Source organism: Mesoplodon mirus, assembly GCF_964341445.2.
Source record: "Mesoplodon mirus genome assembly, chromosome: 2".
Taxonomy (NCBI): domain Eukaryota; kingdom Metazoa; phylum Chordata; class Mammalia; order Artiodactyla; family Ziphiidae; genus Mesoplodon; species Mesoplodon mirus.
In genome coordinates this window covers 20,506,705-20,522,550 of record NC_138977.1, presented here as the reverse complement: position 1 = coordinate 20,522,550, position 15,846 = coordinate 20,506,705, and the positions used below count along the sequence as shown (strand labels likewise).

At 37.8% G+C, this 15,846-nt stretch overlaps 1 protein-coding gene across 3 annotated transcripts in view; it reads right to left on the bottom strand.

Annotated features, from left to right (window-relative positions):
* UNC5C (unc-5 netrin receptor C) overlaps positions 1–15,846 on the bottom strand; it is a 399,234-nt gene that overhangs the window by 245,804 nt on the left and 137,584 nt on the right. The window contains exon 1 of one of the 3 annotated variants that reach the window (XM_082611397.1): positions 14,007–14,095. The exons of the other annotated variants lie outside the window; for them this stretch is intronic. Within the exon in view, the coding sequence (XP_082467523.1) occupies positions 14,007–14,040 (34 nt within the window). The 5' untranslated portion in view covers positions 14,041–14,095. Of the gene's footprint in view, positions 1–14,006; positions 14,096–15,846 lie in introns of those variants that run through there. 3 annotated transcript variants of the gene reach the window in all.

Here is a 15,846-nt window from a genome sequence, read left to right as displayed (position 1 = left end):
TCCTCTAGTTACACTGATCTTTTTCAGTCTCTCAGACGGGCTTAGTCTTTTCTGCCTCAAGGCCTTTGCACAACTGTTCTTCCAACTTAAAGTTCCCTTTCCTTCCTCTTGAATAACTTCTAGGCATTCTTTAGGTGGTCAGATGACATTTCTTTAAGGAAGCATGCCATGATCACCAAATCCAGAGTACTTTTTGCTTTTTATTCTCTCATAACACCCAAGTGGGTTTCCTTCATTAATCTTCTTCTGAGAACCTTGCTGTTTTCCTTCTCAGCACTTACTAGGAACTATAATTATATATGTGAGTAGGATTTTTTGTTTGTCTTTAATATTAGTCTTCCCCATTAGAGTATATGCTCCTCAACTGTAGGGACTGTCTTTACTGTTTACCCTAACCTAGCACAGTGCTTGCATATATTCACTTATATATATATATTTTTTAAATTTTATTTTGTTTATTTCAGCACGTTCTTATTAGTTACATATTTTATACATATTAGTGTATATATGTCAATCAAAATCTCCCAATTCATCACATCACCACCACCTCCCCCCTACGGCTTTCGCCCCTTGGTGTCCATACTTTTGTTCTCTACATCTATGTCTGTTTTTCTGCCCTGCAAACTGGTTCATCTGTACCATTTTTCTAGGTTCCACATATATGCATTAATATACGATATTTGTTTTTCTTTTTCTGACTTAGTTCACTCTGTAAGACAGTCTCTAGATCCATCCACGTATCTACAAATGACCCAAATTCATTCCTTTTTATGGCTGAGTAATATTCCATTGTATATATATATACATTCTTCTTAATACATTCATCTGTCGATGCGCATTTAGATTGCTTCCATGATCTGGCTATTATAAACAGTGCTGCAATGAATATTGGGGTGCACGTGTCTTTTTGAATTATGGTTTTCTCTGGGTATATGTCCAGTAGTGGGATTGCTGGGTTGTATGGTAATTCTATTTTTAGTTTTTTAAGGAACCTCCATACTGTTCTCCATAGTGGCTATATCAATTTACATTCCCACCAACAGTGCAAGAGGGTTCCCTTTTCTCCACACCCTCTCCAGCATTTGTTGTTTGTAGATTTCCTGATGATGCCCATTCTAACTGCTGTGAGATGATACCTCATTTTAGTTTTGATTTGCATTTTTCTAATAATTAGTGATGCTGTTCAGCTTTTCATGTGCCTCTTGGCAATCCGTATGTCTTCTTCGGAGAAATGTCTATTTAGGTCTTCTGCCCATTTTTTGACTGTTTGTTTGTTTTTTTAATATTGAGCTGCATGAGCTGTTTATATATTTTGGAGAGTAATTCTTTGTCTGTTGATTTGTTTGCGAATATTTTCTCCCATTCTGAGGGTTGTCTTTTCATCTTGTTTCTAGCTTCCTTTGCTTTGCAAAAGCTTTTAAGTTTCATTAGGTCCATTGTTTTATTTTTGTTTTTATTTCCATTACTCTAGGAGGTGGATCAAAAAAAATCTTGCTGTGATTTATGTCATAGAGTGTTCTTCCTATGTTTTCCTCTAAGAGTTTTATAGTGTCTGGTCTTACATTTAGGTCTCTAATCCATTTTGAGTTTATTTTTGTGTATGGTGTTGGGGAGTGTTCTAATTTCATTCTTTTACATGTAGCTGTCCAGTTTTCCCAGCACCACTTATTGAAGAGACTGTCTTTTCTCCATTGTATATCCTTGCTTCCTTTGTCATAGATTAATTGACCATAGGTGTGTGGGTTTACCTCTGGGCTTTCTATCCTGTTCCATTGATCTATATTTCTTTTTCTGTGCCAGTACCATACTGTCTTGATTACCGTAGCTTTGTAGTATAGTCTGAAGTCAGGGAGTCTGATTCCTCCAGCTCCGTTTTTTTCTCTCAAGACTGCTTTGGTGATTCAGGGTCTTTTATGTCTCCATACAAATTTTAAGACTTTTTTTCTAGTTCTGTAAAAATGACACAGGTAATTTGGTAGGGATTGCACTGAATCTGTAGATTGCTTTGGGTAGTATAGTCATTTTCACAATATTGATTCTTCCAATCCAAGAACATGGTATATCTCTCCATCTGTTTGTGTCATCTTTGATTTCTTTCAACGGTGTCTTACAGTTTTCTGAGTACAGTCTTTTACTTCCTTAGGTAGGTTTATTCCTAGGTATTTTATTCTTTTTGTTGCAACGGTGAATGGGATTGTTTCCATAATTTCTCTTTCAGATTTTTCATCATTAGTGTATAGGAATGCAAGAGATTTCTGTGCATTAATTCTGTATCCTGTAACTTTACCAAATTCATTGATTAGCTTTAGTAGTTTTCTGGTGGCATCTTTAGGATTCTCTATGTATAGTATCATGTCATTTGCAAACAGTGACAGCTTTACTTCTTCTTTTCCAATTTGGATTCCTTTTATTTCTTTTTCTTGTCTGATTGCTGTGGCTAAAACTTCCAAAACCATGTTGAATAATAGAGGAGAGAGTGGACATCCTTGTCTTGTTCCTGATCTTCGAGGAAATGCTTTCAGTTTTTCAAAATTGAGAACGATGTTTGCTGTGGGTTTGTCATATATGGCCTTTATTATGTTGATGTAGGTTCCCTCTATGCCCACTTTCTGGAGAGTTTTTATCATAAATGGGTGTTGAATTTTGTTAAAAAGCTTTTGCTGCATCTATTGAGATGATCATATGGTTTTTCTCCTTCAATATGTTAATATGGTGTATCACATTGATTGATTTGTGTATATTGAAGAATCCCTGCATCCCTGGGATATATTCCACTTGATCATGGTGTATGATCCTTTTAATGTCCTGTTGGATTCTGTTTGCTAGTATTTTGTTGAGGATATTTGCATCTATGTTCATCAGTGATACTGGCCTATAGTTTTCTTTCTTTGTGACATCTTTGTCTTGTTTTGGTATCAGGGTGATGGTGGCCTCATAGAATGAGTTTGGGAGTGTTCTTTCCTCTGCAATGTTTTGAAGAGTTTGAGAAGGATGGGTGTTAGGTCTTCTGTAAATGTTTGATAGAATTCATCTGTGAAGTCATTTGGTCCTGAACTTTTGTTTGTTGGAAGATTTTTAATCACACTTTCAATTTCATTACTTGTGATTGGTCTGTTCATATTTTCTATTTCTTCCTGGTTCAGTCTTGGAAGGTTATACCTTTCTAAGAGTTTGTCCATTTCTTCCAGGTTGTCCATTTTATTGTATAGAGTTACTTGTAGTAGTCTCTTATGATGCTTTGTATTTCTGCGGTGTCCATTGTAACTTATCCTTTTTCATTTCTAATTCTATTGATTTGAGTTTTCTCCCTCTTTTTCTTGATGAGTCTGGCTAAAGCTTTATCTATTTTGTTCATCTTCTCAAGGAAACAGCTTTTAGTTTTATTGATCTTTGCTACTGTTATCTTTGTTTTTATTTCACTTATTTCTGCTCTGATATTTATGACTTCTTTCCTTCTACTAACTTTGGGTTTTCTTTGTTCTTCCTTCTCTAGTTCCTTTAGGTGTAAGGTTACAGTTTTTCCTTGAGATTTTTCTTGTTTCTTGAGCTACGCTTGTATTGCTATAAACTTCCCTCCTAGAACTGCTTTTGCTGCATCCCATAGGTTTGGGATCATTGTGTTTTCATTGTAATTTGACTCTATGTATTTTTTTATTTCCTCTTTGATTTCTTCAGTGATATCTTGGTTATTTAGTAACATACTGTTTAGCCTCCATGTGTTTGTATACGTTTTTTTCACCTTGTAATTGATTTCTAATCTCATAGTATTGTGGTCAGAAAAGATGCTTGATATGATTTCAATTTTCTTAAATTTACCAAGGCTTGATTTGTGATACAAGATGTGATCTATCCTGGAGAATGTTCAGTGTGCACTTGAGAAGAAAGTGTAATCTGCTGTTTTTGAATGGAATGTCCTATAAATATCAATTAAATCTACCTGGTCTATTGTGTCATTTAAAGCTTGTGTTTCCTTATTAATTTTGTTTGGATGATCTGTCCATTGGTGTAAGTGAAGTGTTAAAGTCTCCCACTATTAACGTGTTATTGTCTATTTCCTCTTTTATAGTTGTTAGCAGTTGCCTTATGTATTGAGGTGTTCCTATGTTGGGTGCATATATATTTATAATTGTTATATCTTCTTCTTGGATTGATCTCTTGATCATTATGTAGTGCCCTTCCTTGTCTCTTGTAACATTCTTTATTTTAAAGTCTATTTTATCTCATATGAGTATTGCTACTCTAGCTTTCTTTTGATTTTCATTGGCATTGAATATCTTTTTCCATCCCCTCACTTTCAGTCTGTATGTCTCCGTAGGTTTGAAGTGGGTCTCCTGTAGACAGCATATATATGGGTCTTCTTTTTATATCCATTTAGCGAGCCTGTGTCTTTTGGTTGGAGCTTTTAATCCATTCACGTTTCAGGTAATTATTGATATATATGTTACTATGACCATTTTTTAAATTGTAATGGGTTTGTTTTTGTAGGTACTTTTCTTCTCTTGTGTTTCCCACTTAGAGAAGTTCCTTTAGCATTCGTGTAGAGCTGGTTTGGTGGTACTGAATTCTCTTAGCTTTTGCTTGTCTGTAAAACTTTTGATTTCTCCACTGAATCTGAATGAGATCCTTGCCAGGTAGAGTAATCTTGGTTGTAGGTTCTTCCCTTTCATCACTTTAAATATATCATGCCACTCCCTTCTGGCTTGTAGAGTTTCTGCTGAGAAATCAGCTGTTAACCTTGGTAGTTCCCTTGTATGTTATTTGTCATTTTTCCCTTGTTGCTTTCAATAATTTTTCTTTGTCTTTAATTTTTGTCAATTTGATTACTATGTGTCTCAGCGTTTTTCTCCTTGGGTTTATCCTGCCTGGGACTCTCTGCACTTCCTGGACTTGGGTGGCTATTTCCTTTCCCATGTTAGGGAAGTTTTCAACTATAATCTCTTCAATCTCTTTCTCTCTCTCTTCTCCTTCTGGGACCCCTATAATGCGAATGTTGGTGTGTTTAATGTTGTCCCAGAGGTCTCTTAGGCTGTCTTCATTTCTTTTCATTCTTTTTTCTTTATTCTGTTCCATGGCAGTGAATTCCACAATTCTGTCTTCCAGGTCACTTATCCGTTCTTCTGCCTCAGTTATTCTGCTATTGATTCCTTCTACTGTATTTTTCATTTCAGTTATTGTATTGTTCATCCCTGTTTGTTTGTTCTTTAATTCTTCTAGGTCTTTGTTAAACATTTCTTGCATCTTCTCGATCCTTGCCTCCATTCTTTTCCCAAGGTCCTGGATCATCTTCAGTATCATTATTCTGAATTCTTTTTCTGGAAGTTTGCCTATCTCCACTTCATTTAGTTGTTTTTCTGGGATTTTATCTTGTTCCTTCATCTGGTACAAAGTACTCTGCCTTTTCATTTTGTCTATCTTTCTGTGAATGTGGTTTTCCTTCCACAGGCTGCAGAACTGCAGTTCTTCTTGCTTCTGCTGTCTGCGTATATTTCTTGAAATAATGGTTAACTTCTCAATCATTGGATTTGGTTCCTAAAATTGCTATAGAAAAAGGTAACCAATTTTTGAAATACACACATACACACACACACACACACACTCTAGTGGACAAAACTCTTGTAGTGAACATATCCTAAACTAATTCCAGTGACTTACATCCTTGTATAATCCCCTTTCCTTGAGTGCAGGAGAAACCTGTGACTTGTTTCTGACCAGAAGAATATAGCAAAGGTGATGGAATGCCTCTCTTATGATTAGATTACATTATAAAAGATTCTGTCTTAGCAGGTAGAGACTCCCTGTGTTGGTTTTGAAGAAGTAGGCTGCCATGGTCTGAGAGAGGCAGGTGGCAAAGTGCTGTGGGCAGGTGGTAGGAGCTGAGAGCAGACCTCACCAACAGTCAGCAAAGAAATATGGCCCTCAGTCCGATAGCCATAAGGAAAGGAATTATTCCAACAACCTACGGGAGCTGAGAAGTGGACCTTTCTCCCACCCCATGGAGCCTCTGATAAAAACTCCCTTCTGGCTGACAACTGTGCTATAGCTTGGTAGACACTGAGCAGGGAACCGAGGTAGCCATGCCTAGACTCCTTACTTGCAGACAGTGTGAGATAGAAGATGGGTGCTATTTTAAGCTGCTACTTTTGTGGTATTTTTTTCTGTAGCAGGAAACTAATATAACTGCTAAATTTCATCACCTCCATAGCCAAACAACCATCAAATGTGTTCTTTTTTATTCTGACTTTATCAACTGAGTTTTGGATAGTAGGGCATTTTCCTTTTTTATTTTTTAAGAGAGGATTTTCTCACTAAAAGAAATATTTTTTTCCCTTAAGATATAATCTTAGAGGTATTTTTCTTCTCAATATATTTTCTGATTGGGGGGCTTTAACTTGTTAATAATTGAGTGCACTACAGGATGCATAAGTTAGAGTGCACTCTTTTGGGGGGGAGTATTGAAGCTGCTGGAGAAAACACATAATTCAATAATATAAAACAGACTAGAGAGTAATACAAAGAACTCAATCATATATATTTAGTGCCTCTTCATGATATTTTTATTCTAGTCCTCATCCATAAGAGGCTGGTGTGGAGCCCCTGCTGGTATTTGGGGCAGAACAAGTGGTCAAGGGCCTGAGAGAGGTGAGGCTAATTAGACCTCAGCATGCAGAACTGTCTGATATGAGTCCTTCTCATATGAGGCCAGGAACGATTTTTTTTTCCACTTGTGTATTCTCCAGATGAGTGTTTGATATTCAGGAAGTACTGGTTTTTAACTGAAAGTCTGAGAGATATCAGAGAATGATGGAGCACATCAAGGATAGCATCTTGAAAGTGGTGTCCTAGTTGGTTTTTGAAGATATGGACAGCAGTTATTAATAGAGAGATTTGAGAAATAGCTCTTCTCCTGTCTTTATGTAATTTCAGGTAATAATTATCTAGTTTTTCCCTAAAAGCTGTTTCTAAAAATGTATCATTTGTAGTTTTATTCATTTGGTGAAATGTAATACTATTAATGTAATATCTTCACTTAATTCCACCTCTACCTCCTGGTAATTTTTTTCAGAATGCTTTCTGATCAATGCTATTATGCAACTTAAAGATATTATGTATGTTTCACTCTGCTGGATATAATTTTTAAATGACTCCTACCCCCTGTGTAGCATCCATCAGCTATGCATTTCCATGTTTCTCTCTTCTGCCTGGGCCTGCTGTCCTGGCACACAGAGACCTTGATGTGGAAGAAAGAGCTCTGGGCATGGACAAAGAAGACCTATGTTTAAATCTAGGCTCTGTGATCAAGCACACTTCTCTCAGGGACTTATTTTGTATAATAGGCATAATCTTTCTCCATTTGTTTATTTCTTGAAGAACTGCTTAGCCTTGAAGGAATAAAAATGCACACAAATGCTTCTCCCTGTTTCTGATGATGTAAGACCAATAGGGGAGAGGAATAAACAGATAATCTCAGATGGCCTTAAACGGTTATAGTACCTCAGTGTTAACAGGGTGGTATTGAGGACAAAGATAATATATACACAAAAATAATTTACAAACTATAAAAACCCTCTATCACTATATAAATATACTATAACAAGTATTTACTATCTATTTCATGGTTGTACCCTATACTTTCCTCCTCTCCACTTTAGTTCAGGCTAGTTCTTTCAAAACCTATTTGAAATCTTGATTCCTTGGCAGCAATTTCTCTAGAGTCCCTTAGTCTAAATAGATTGCTCCTTTTTTTCTAATGTTATTAAATAATCTAAAGTCTCCTTGGGACATTTCTTCTGTGCTCCTAAGAGTGATCTAAACTCTGAGTTATTTACTTTTTCATGTATAAAATAGCAATTCTTTAAAATACATTGTAAGGTATTTAAGATATCTTTTCAACTTCAGGAGTATAAATTACTTCTATGCTCAGGAGGTCAAGAACTCCACAATCTTAGAGGCAGAGAGAAAGAATTAGACAAGGGCACCAATATTTAATAAGTGGAATGCAAGAGTAAATGCAGTAGGCATTAAAAATAAAAAAGGAGCAATAGATTGCATCTGGTTGGGAGAATCAGGTAAGGCTTCTCAGAGAAAGGTCTTTAAATAAGCCTGTCAGTATTAATGACATTTCAAAAGTAAGAGACAGGGAGTCAGCTGGGAAGAGAACATTTAAGGAAACAGCCTGAGAAAAAATGTGTTGGTAGAGCAACTGAGAGCATGTTCTTGAACATGTCAGTGTGGCTGGGACTCACACTTGGGAAGACGCTCAGTGTGGAGCTGAAGAGAAGGTGTTTAATTTGACAGACAGTGGGAAGCCACTGAAAGCTTCTACTCAGGAAGTCAACAGTGCTCAATAAATATTTCTTAATATTTTTATTTTATTTCTACTAACTTTCAATGCCTTGTTCCCCCTCCGGAGTCACTGTAAACATTTTAAATATAATACTTTCATTGCTGAAATAAAATAAATATATATATTTCCATACTCATTGTCAGCTGCAGATCAATCGCTATTTCACAAGTTCTTTTCTTCTGGCCGAAGTCCATCTCTTTCCATTTTCCTCAGTGTCTGTGTCACTGCACTGCTCTATGGATCTTTTACAATTACTTGTTTCAAGGATTTCCTTTAGGTCATAATTAAAGAAGGAAACACTGGTATGCTTCCTCAGTAGTGTTTCTTGAGTCATCTTTTAAAGTTCTTTCTTGTAATCAATAGGGGCATATTTCCAAAGTAGCCAGTGTGGCTCACAGATGGATCACTTTCTAGCAATAGAAAGCTACCTTGGGGGAAGGAAACTACTTAGCCTCCTGTGTGGCAAGTACATTATACATATATAACACAATAATTAAATTGACGAAGAGTCAATAGACTCTAACAGACTGGCAGGAAAAAATAAAAAAGCACATAAACATTCCCCTTCTCTATTTTTCCTTAAAAGTAACTTATTTTATGTTACTACAAAAACAACGTCATTTTGTCAATATGTCAACTATGAAAACAAATTAATAATGCAACTGTTTACAATTCTGAAGTAATTTACAATGTCTGATAATCTTTCTATGTTCTCCTGGAAGGAGGTCTGATTATACCTGCTCATATTTCATTTATATCTAACCACTGAAGGGAAATGGAACATTTTTGAACAAAACTACCCAAAGGTATGTTAGATAAAAATTAGTAGTCTTGAGTTATTTTTATTAGCTGCTGGTACTGATGAAGCAAATCACATGATTCTTCAAGTGCCTACTTGGCTGAGCCTTGTTTCACTTCTTTTTTTTTTTTTTTTCCGTACGCGGGCCTCTCACTGTTGTGGCCTCTCCCGTTGCGGAGCACAGGCTCCGGATGCGCAGGCTCAGCGGCCATGGCTCACGGGCCCAGCCGCTCCGCGGCATATGGGATCCTCCCAGACCAGGGCACGAACCCGTATCCCCTGCATCGGCAGGCGGACTCTCAACCACTGCGCCACCAGGGAGGCCCTTGTTTCACTTCTGATTGTGTTGGGTGTAAAAAAATTCAGCATCCTGGCATGATCCACACTAAGTTCAACAAGTTTGAGAAAAATCGTATCACAAGGCCATAACAATATCGTATGGAGAGGATCAAAGTGGGCCCAAGGTTCTAGGCCAAAGTCAAGGATCCAAGGAGTTTTTTTGCCTCTAACTGCTAAGCTGTATGATAACGAGCTTCGTAAGTTTTCTGAGATACTTTAGTTTTCCCATTTATTAAATAAGTATTGACCGGGGAAGTTAGTCTTTATGTTCGCTAAGGGTGCTACCAGCTCTAAAGTTCTATGAAACGAAGTCAGTTTGTTCTTCTATAACTCCTCTGTTCCTTAGTGCAATGCTGTTGATGGTTATCACCAGCTTCTTCATAATTTTTCACTCCTCCCCAGATGCATCAAACTAAAAACAACCTATATGTATATTAAGTGTCAGAAAAAAATATTTTAAATCACAAAATTTAAGAAATATGAGGGGTTTAAAAATAAGAAATCTGGGCCTCCCTGGTGGCGCAGTGGTTGAGAGTCCGCCTGCCGATGCAGGGGACACGGGTTCATGCCCCGGTTTGGGAAGATCCCACATGCCGCGTAGCGGCTGGGCCCGTGAGCCATGGCCGCTGAGCCTGCGCGTCCGGAGCCTGTGCTCCGCAACGGAAGAGGCCACAATAGTGAGAGGCCCGCGTACAGCAAAAAAAAAAAAAAAAGAAATCTGGTCTGACGCCTCATTTTAGCTGGAGAAGTTAGATGGCCTGCCCATGCCATACATTTGCTATGGACAGAACCGAAGTCCAGGCCTCCCATCCTCTCGTCCTGCATTCTAAACCTTAGCTCCATGTTCACAGTTTCTGATATATTTGCTCGTCTTAAACTATTATTTGTGATTTTTTTTATTGAAATCAATTCATGTTTTTACTTCAGCATATTTATTACAAGAGGATTCTGTATATCATCATATTAAATGGAAACAGTATCAACTGCCATCAACAGAAGGTGACCATAATATGTAAAATGAACACGAAACAATGCTTCATCATTTAGGAAAATACTTTTGTTTGCCATAAGCCTGGGGCCTATGGCAGACTCTTTTGGTTAAAACCAGAAATTAGCAAATGTTAGGAGATGTCAGCCAAGGAGCAAAAAAGAGAAACTCTTGTCTTAATGAGTTCTGAGAAACAGAAACAACTCTACTTACATGTTAGATCAAGGTATGATTCCAAGATTACTTGACTTCCCAATGTCTTGATTTCTGACTCTACTCCCACATCAATCATTTACTAGTTCTATTTCCCATTTCACTGCTTTCCAATGTTCTGCCCACCTGTAGGAATACATCATCTATATCAATGTTAAGTTGGGTGAGAAGTTGCCTGCCCTCCAGTTAATAGGCTGCAATATATAGCATGAGCTTCTTGGAGACAATGCCATAATCTGCAGGTACTGTGGAAGGCTTTTCAAAGACCTTGAAATCCTCTGAAAAGTTACTGTTTGATTCCATTAGGGCCAGGCCTGATCTCATTTCTCTAAAATGAAACCTGACAACTGTGACTTAGGCATGGCTTATATGTGATGTAACTAGGGCAGACTTGATTCGTAGTCCAAATTTATCAGAATGTGGCAAAAAAATAGGTTATGTAACAAAAAATAGGTCACAACCTTGACTTCTTTTACTCTTAGTCCTTTAAGCCACTCTACTTCATTAACAAAGTATATTCATTCCTTATTTCCAAGTTTAAATTTCTGAGTATAATTTATAAAGCAATTCAAACAATGAGAAATATAGTGATATACTCCTGGAGAATGAAAGTGACATTTAACTCTTAGTGGTTAAAATTGTTAACTAAAAATAATTTTTATATTTTTCAAAAGCTGGTTCACGCCCAACTATATTTTCAGCAATTTAATTATTTAAAAAATATGTCCATTCAAAATTTCAAACATTTGCTTTTAAAATTAAAATAATTCAATGGTTATTGATGGGAAATTCAACAAATATGATGTTAAATGGGCATATTTTAGGGGTTTCATGAAGGAGGAATGACTTACTGATGATAAGTGGATGGTTGCACCTCACTCCTGAAACTCCTAATTCTAATGAAAAGCTACAAGCACACTAGAAAAAAAGAGAATGGGAGAATAGGCCATAGTAGGTGCTGGTTGTAAGAAAAAAAAAAGTAATATGGAAATAAGATGATGAATTATTAAAAGGTAAGGTTTTAGATAATAAACTTCTTATCCAGAAATCTATATACAGCTCAGTACCAACTGACTATCTGAAGAGAATAAAGATGTTTTCATATATACCAAGGACACTGAAATTTAATCTTTCTCATCTTTTTTTTTTTTTTTTTTTTTTGTGGTACGCGGGCCTCTCACTGTTGTGGCCTCTCCTGCTGCGGAGCACAGGCTCCGGACGCACAGGCTCAGTGGCCATGGCTCACGGGCCCAGGCGCTCCGCGGCATGTGGAATCTTCCCGGACATGGGCACGAGCCCGTGTCCCCTGCATCGGCAGGCGGACTCTCAACCACTGCGCCACCAGGGAAGCCCCTCATCTTTATCTTTTACACATTTACTCTTAGGAAGATGCTAAAGGGTGTATTTCACCAACACTAGAGAGTAAACCAGACAAGAAGAAGTGAAGTATTTCAAGAGGCAGAATGTCCAGTAAAAGCAGAGGGTATTTCTGGGGCAACAGGCAAGGGAATCTTAGGTAGACAGCTGTGTAGCAAGCCTGGAGGGGCACCAAGAACACTGGAGCCGGGACAGAGGACAGCGGGCTCCAAAACAATTGTTTCCAAGAGACAATAGACATATTACACGATGCATCTGGCCTTGCTGGGAGGAATTTTAGAATTTGGTGGAAGGCTTTGGGGATACATTAATGTTAGTACTTAGAAATCTAAAGTGAGGGGGTAACAAACAAAGACAGGGAGACAGAGAGAGAGAGAGAGAAATACAGAGAGAGGTGGAGAGAGAGGCAATTATTATTTCAATAAAAACAAAAAGTTGGACAAGAAAATAAATAAATTAATATGATGATATATACACAATCATGAGGCTGTAAGCGATACTAATTTAACCAAAAAGTGTTTTATAACTAGATGGGGGAGATAAGTGAGGGGAGCATGTGGGGTGGAAAAGGGAGCTATAATAGAGCTGAATTGCAGTTTGCAATAGTTGAAAGTCAATCACGGATGGCTAAAAATGCTAAGAAATAATAGAACCAACAGTTTATTTAGGAATAAATATGTAAAAACCAGAAGAAACAATTAAAAGTGTCAAAAGTGGTTGGCTCAGAGGTTTGAAAGGGAAAGGTAAGGAATAATTTGACTTCTGAAAATGTTACCTTTCACTATTATTATAAAAATATATTACACATTTATTAATATGTAAATTAAAATAAATGTCTCTGCCTTGTTAAATGTATTGTTAAATACATTTATTGCTAAATAAATTGTTAATTTCTATAAACATCTATCCACCTATATATATATATATAAAAAGAGAGAAAGAGACATTTCTAGCTACTTCAAATATGCCACTTCTTCTGCAGCATTTAAGTAGCCTACATAGTATAACCTCCCCAAAGATTGGAGAGTTGAAGATAATAATCCATCTACTCTTTTGAGCCCATGATCTGACCCACATTCACATCATTAGAGAAACGGACACAGGCTAAAGCAGCTGATTCCAGTATAGTTTCTTGGGACCCTAATCCAAGAAGAGGCAGGTAACGTAGGTAGTTTGACAAATTAGCTTTTTTAACGTTTGAACTGCATTCTAGATTATTAGAATTTCTTATTTCAAGCCACTGCTAATATCTTCATATAATTTGAAATTCTTTGTAAGAACTTTCCTATCTGTCAGATTAGTTCAACCTCACACAATCATTAGGAGGTTAAATGACAGATGTTATTATCCTCATTCCAATAATGAGGAAACAGACTCAAAAAAGTTAACTGGCTTCTTTGCTCTTTGTTTAGTTTTCAAAAAAGCAGAAAATAGGGCTCAGGTCTCCTATCTTCTCCACCCAAATCTTTTTTCACACTGTCAGTGATTTCCAACATACTGTCCTCAAACAAGTCAAGAGACTGAGACTAATTTTAGTGTTCAAATCCTCAGGTCCAAGTGCAATCCTGGCATTACCTTCAGAAGAACCAATAACATATCCTACACACAAGGGTACTTTTACTTTTCGAGTATACATTGATGTTGCTCTGATGAATAAAATATACATTTGTGCAAAAGTTTTTACTCAATTCACAATAGCCTTTTATCTCTGTGTATTCTCAAATCAATGAAAATTGAAAGTACCACTAATTCTATGGAGGTGGTCACAGTTTTGGATGTTGAAAGGGATGCTATATGAATAAAGTTGGGGAACTTTACACCATGCTCTCAGAGAGGCCCACCTTGACCAGCCAAACTAAAGTAAGCACCCACTCCATGCACTGTTCTCTAGCTTAGCCCCTTTTTCTCTTCACAGCATTCACCACACTCACAAGCATTCCTTTTACCTTCTGACTTGTTCTGGAGTCCACTTGGATCCATCTCTCACCTGCCACAAAAGGGTGTGATCCATGAGGGCAGAGTCAGTGTTGTGTGCACCCAGGATTGGCCTGGGGCAAAGGATGGGCTTCACCAAGCTCTGCAGACTTCATATGGAAGGAATGTTGCCACACCCATTCTCCCAGATGGCTCCAGGCTCTATCCTCTTAGAGAGCTGATGATCACAGCGTAAGTAGTAAAACAACTGTGCCAATGAAAATGGTGACTGCTGATAGTTTTGGGGTGCTTAGCACATCGTGTTAGTATCTTACATATGTATTGTATTTGCTTCCTGGTCTGTAAGATGGGTATTACTACCTCTACTTTACAGATGACAAACTGATTCTCAGAGGAGTTAGACACCATACCCTGGACCACACCAGGAAGAGGTACTAATGCACCTCTTAACAACCTCTGCATTTCCTAAAAACTGTCCTAACCCACTGGGTTATATTGTCCCTGGTACCACTCCAAATACATGGCATCCCACACTAGGTCACAGCTTTTTAATAAAAAAGAGAAGACCAACAGATTCCATTCAAGGGGCTACCTGTCCTCTCCTACTTCTGTGCATTCATTACAAACTCGACTCCTTTAGAATTCAACAGATGTTTCAGCATTAACTAAAATCCCCTATTATTTTTTCAATTCCTGGAGGAGGGGAGAGAAGAGGGAAGAGAGGCAGGATGCTCACAAAGGGAAGTCTGTGATGTTGAATCAGCCTCAGAGTTGAAGCACAGGCAGAGGATGCAGCTACCGCCCAGAGCAAATGAAAGAGGCACTTTGTTAGTAATGGGGGAGAGGGTTAGGGGACACAACATTTAGCTAGAAGAAAGTCAAGCCTCAGGCAGAAATCAGGGCAATTATTGAACAAATCTGGGGCATCGCATTCACTCTGAACACTAAAGAGACGATGGCCTTCTGCTCAAAGGCAAATGACAGCATTCAAATGTGTGTTCCCCCCAAACTCAGCCCCTGCCCCCTTCACCACTGGAAAGAATCAAAGGGAGTTCAGCCTGGCTCTGCCTTAGGGTTGACAAATGTGAGATCGGCCCCTCCTCATCACCACCTGATCTCCTCTGGACCGTCTAATGGTTCAGAGGGCAAAGGAATAATGCAGTTTGTCAGGAAAGGGACAAATGCTGCAATAACAATGTCCACGTAAACTGAGCAAATGCTTAGTTTAATTGTCTCTACAAGTCAACCTCGCAGGAGTTAAGCTGGAAAGCTGATGATCCAAAAGAAATTATTTTCTTATCTTTTATTGAAAATTTCAAGGAAAACACATGTCACAGCCCCTCAGGACAAACCAGAGAATGGCCAGAACAAGGAAGATGGATGTCTTCCAATGTCTTGACACATCTAACTTTAAGATATTGAGGATACTATCATAACTTTCTGCCTTACATGTCCCTATTAGAGAAATAAGATTTATGTTTCTGGTCTAGGGGGCAAAAGAAACTTGGACGTCCATAAAGCGTCCTGTGTCAGTCACTCAGCCTACCTGCTTAGGGGCACAGAGGGCAGGATTTTAAAGAGAAAGTTATCTTCCTTTGGGTGGCCAGGTTTCTCTTCCTTGCAATTTGCTTTTATACATTCCCTTGACCTTTCTGGCACATTATATTACTTTTTGGTTTCTGTTAGAAGTTCCTGCAGGAAACAGTAACTCTCTAGTTTCCTGATTTTCAAAAATGAATGTACGCATGTGTTTAACATCAGGCTCCCTCACACCTACTCATAAATCTGCACACGAGAGGAAAAGCACATATATTTTAAATAATTCACACAACACAATATGAGCTTGTATTA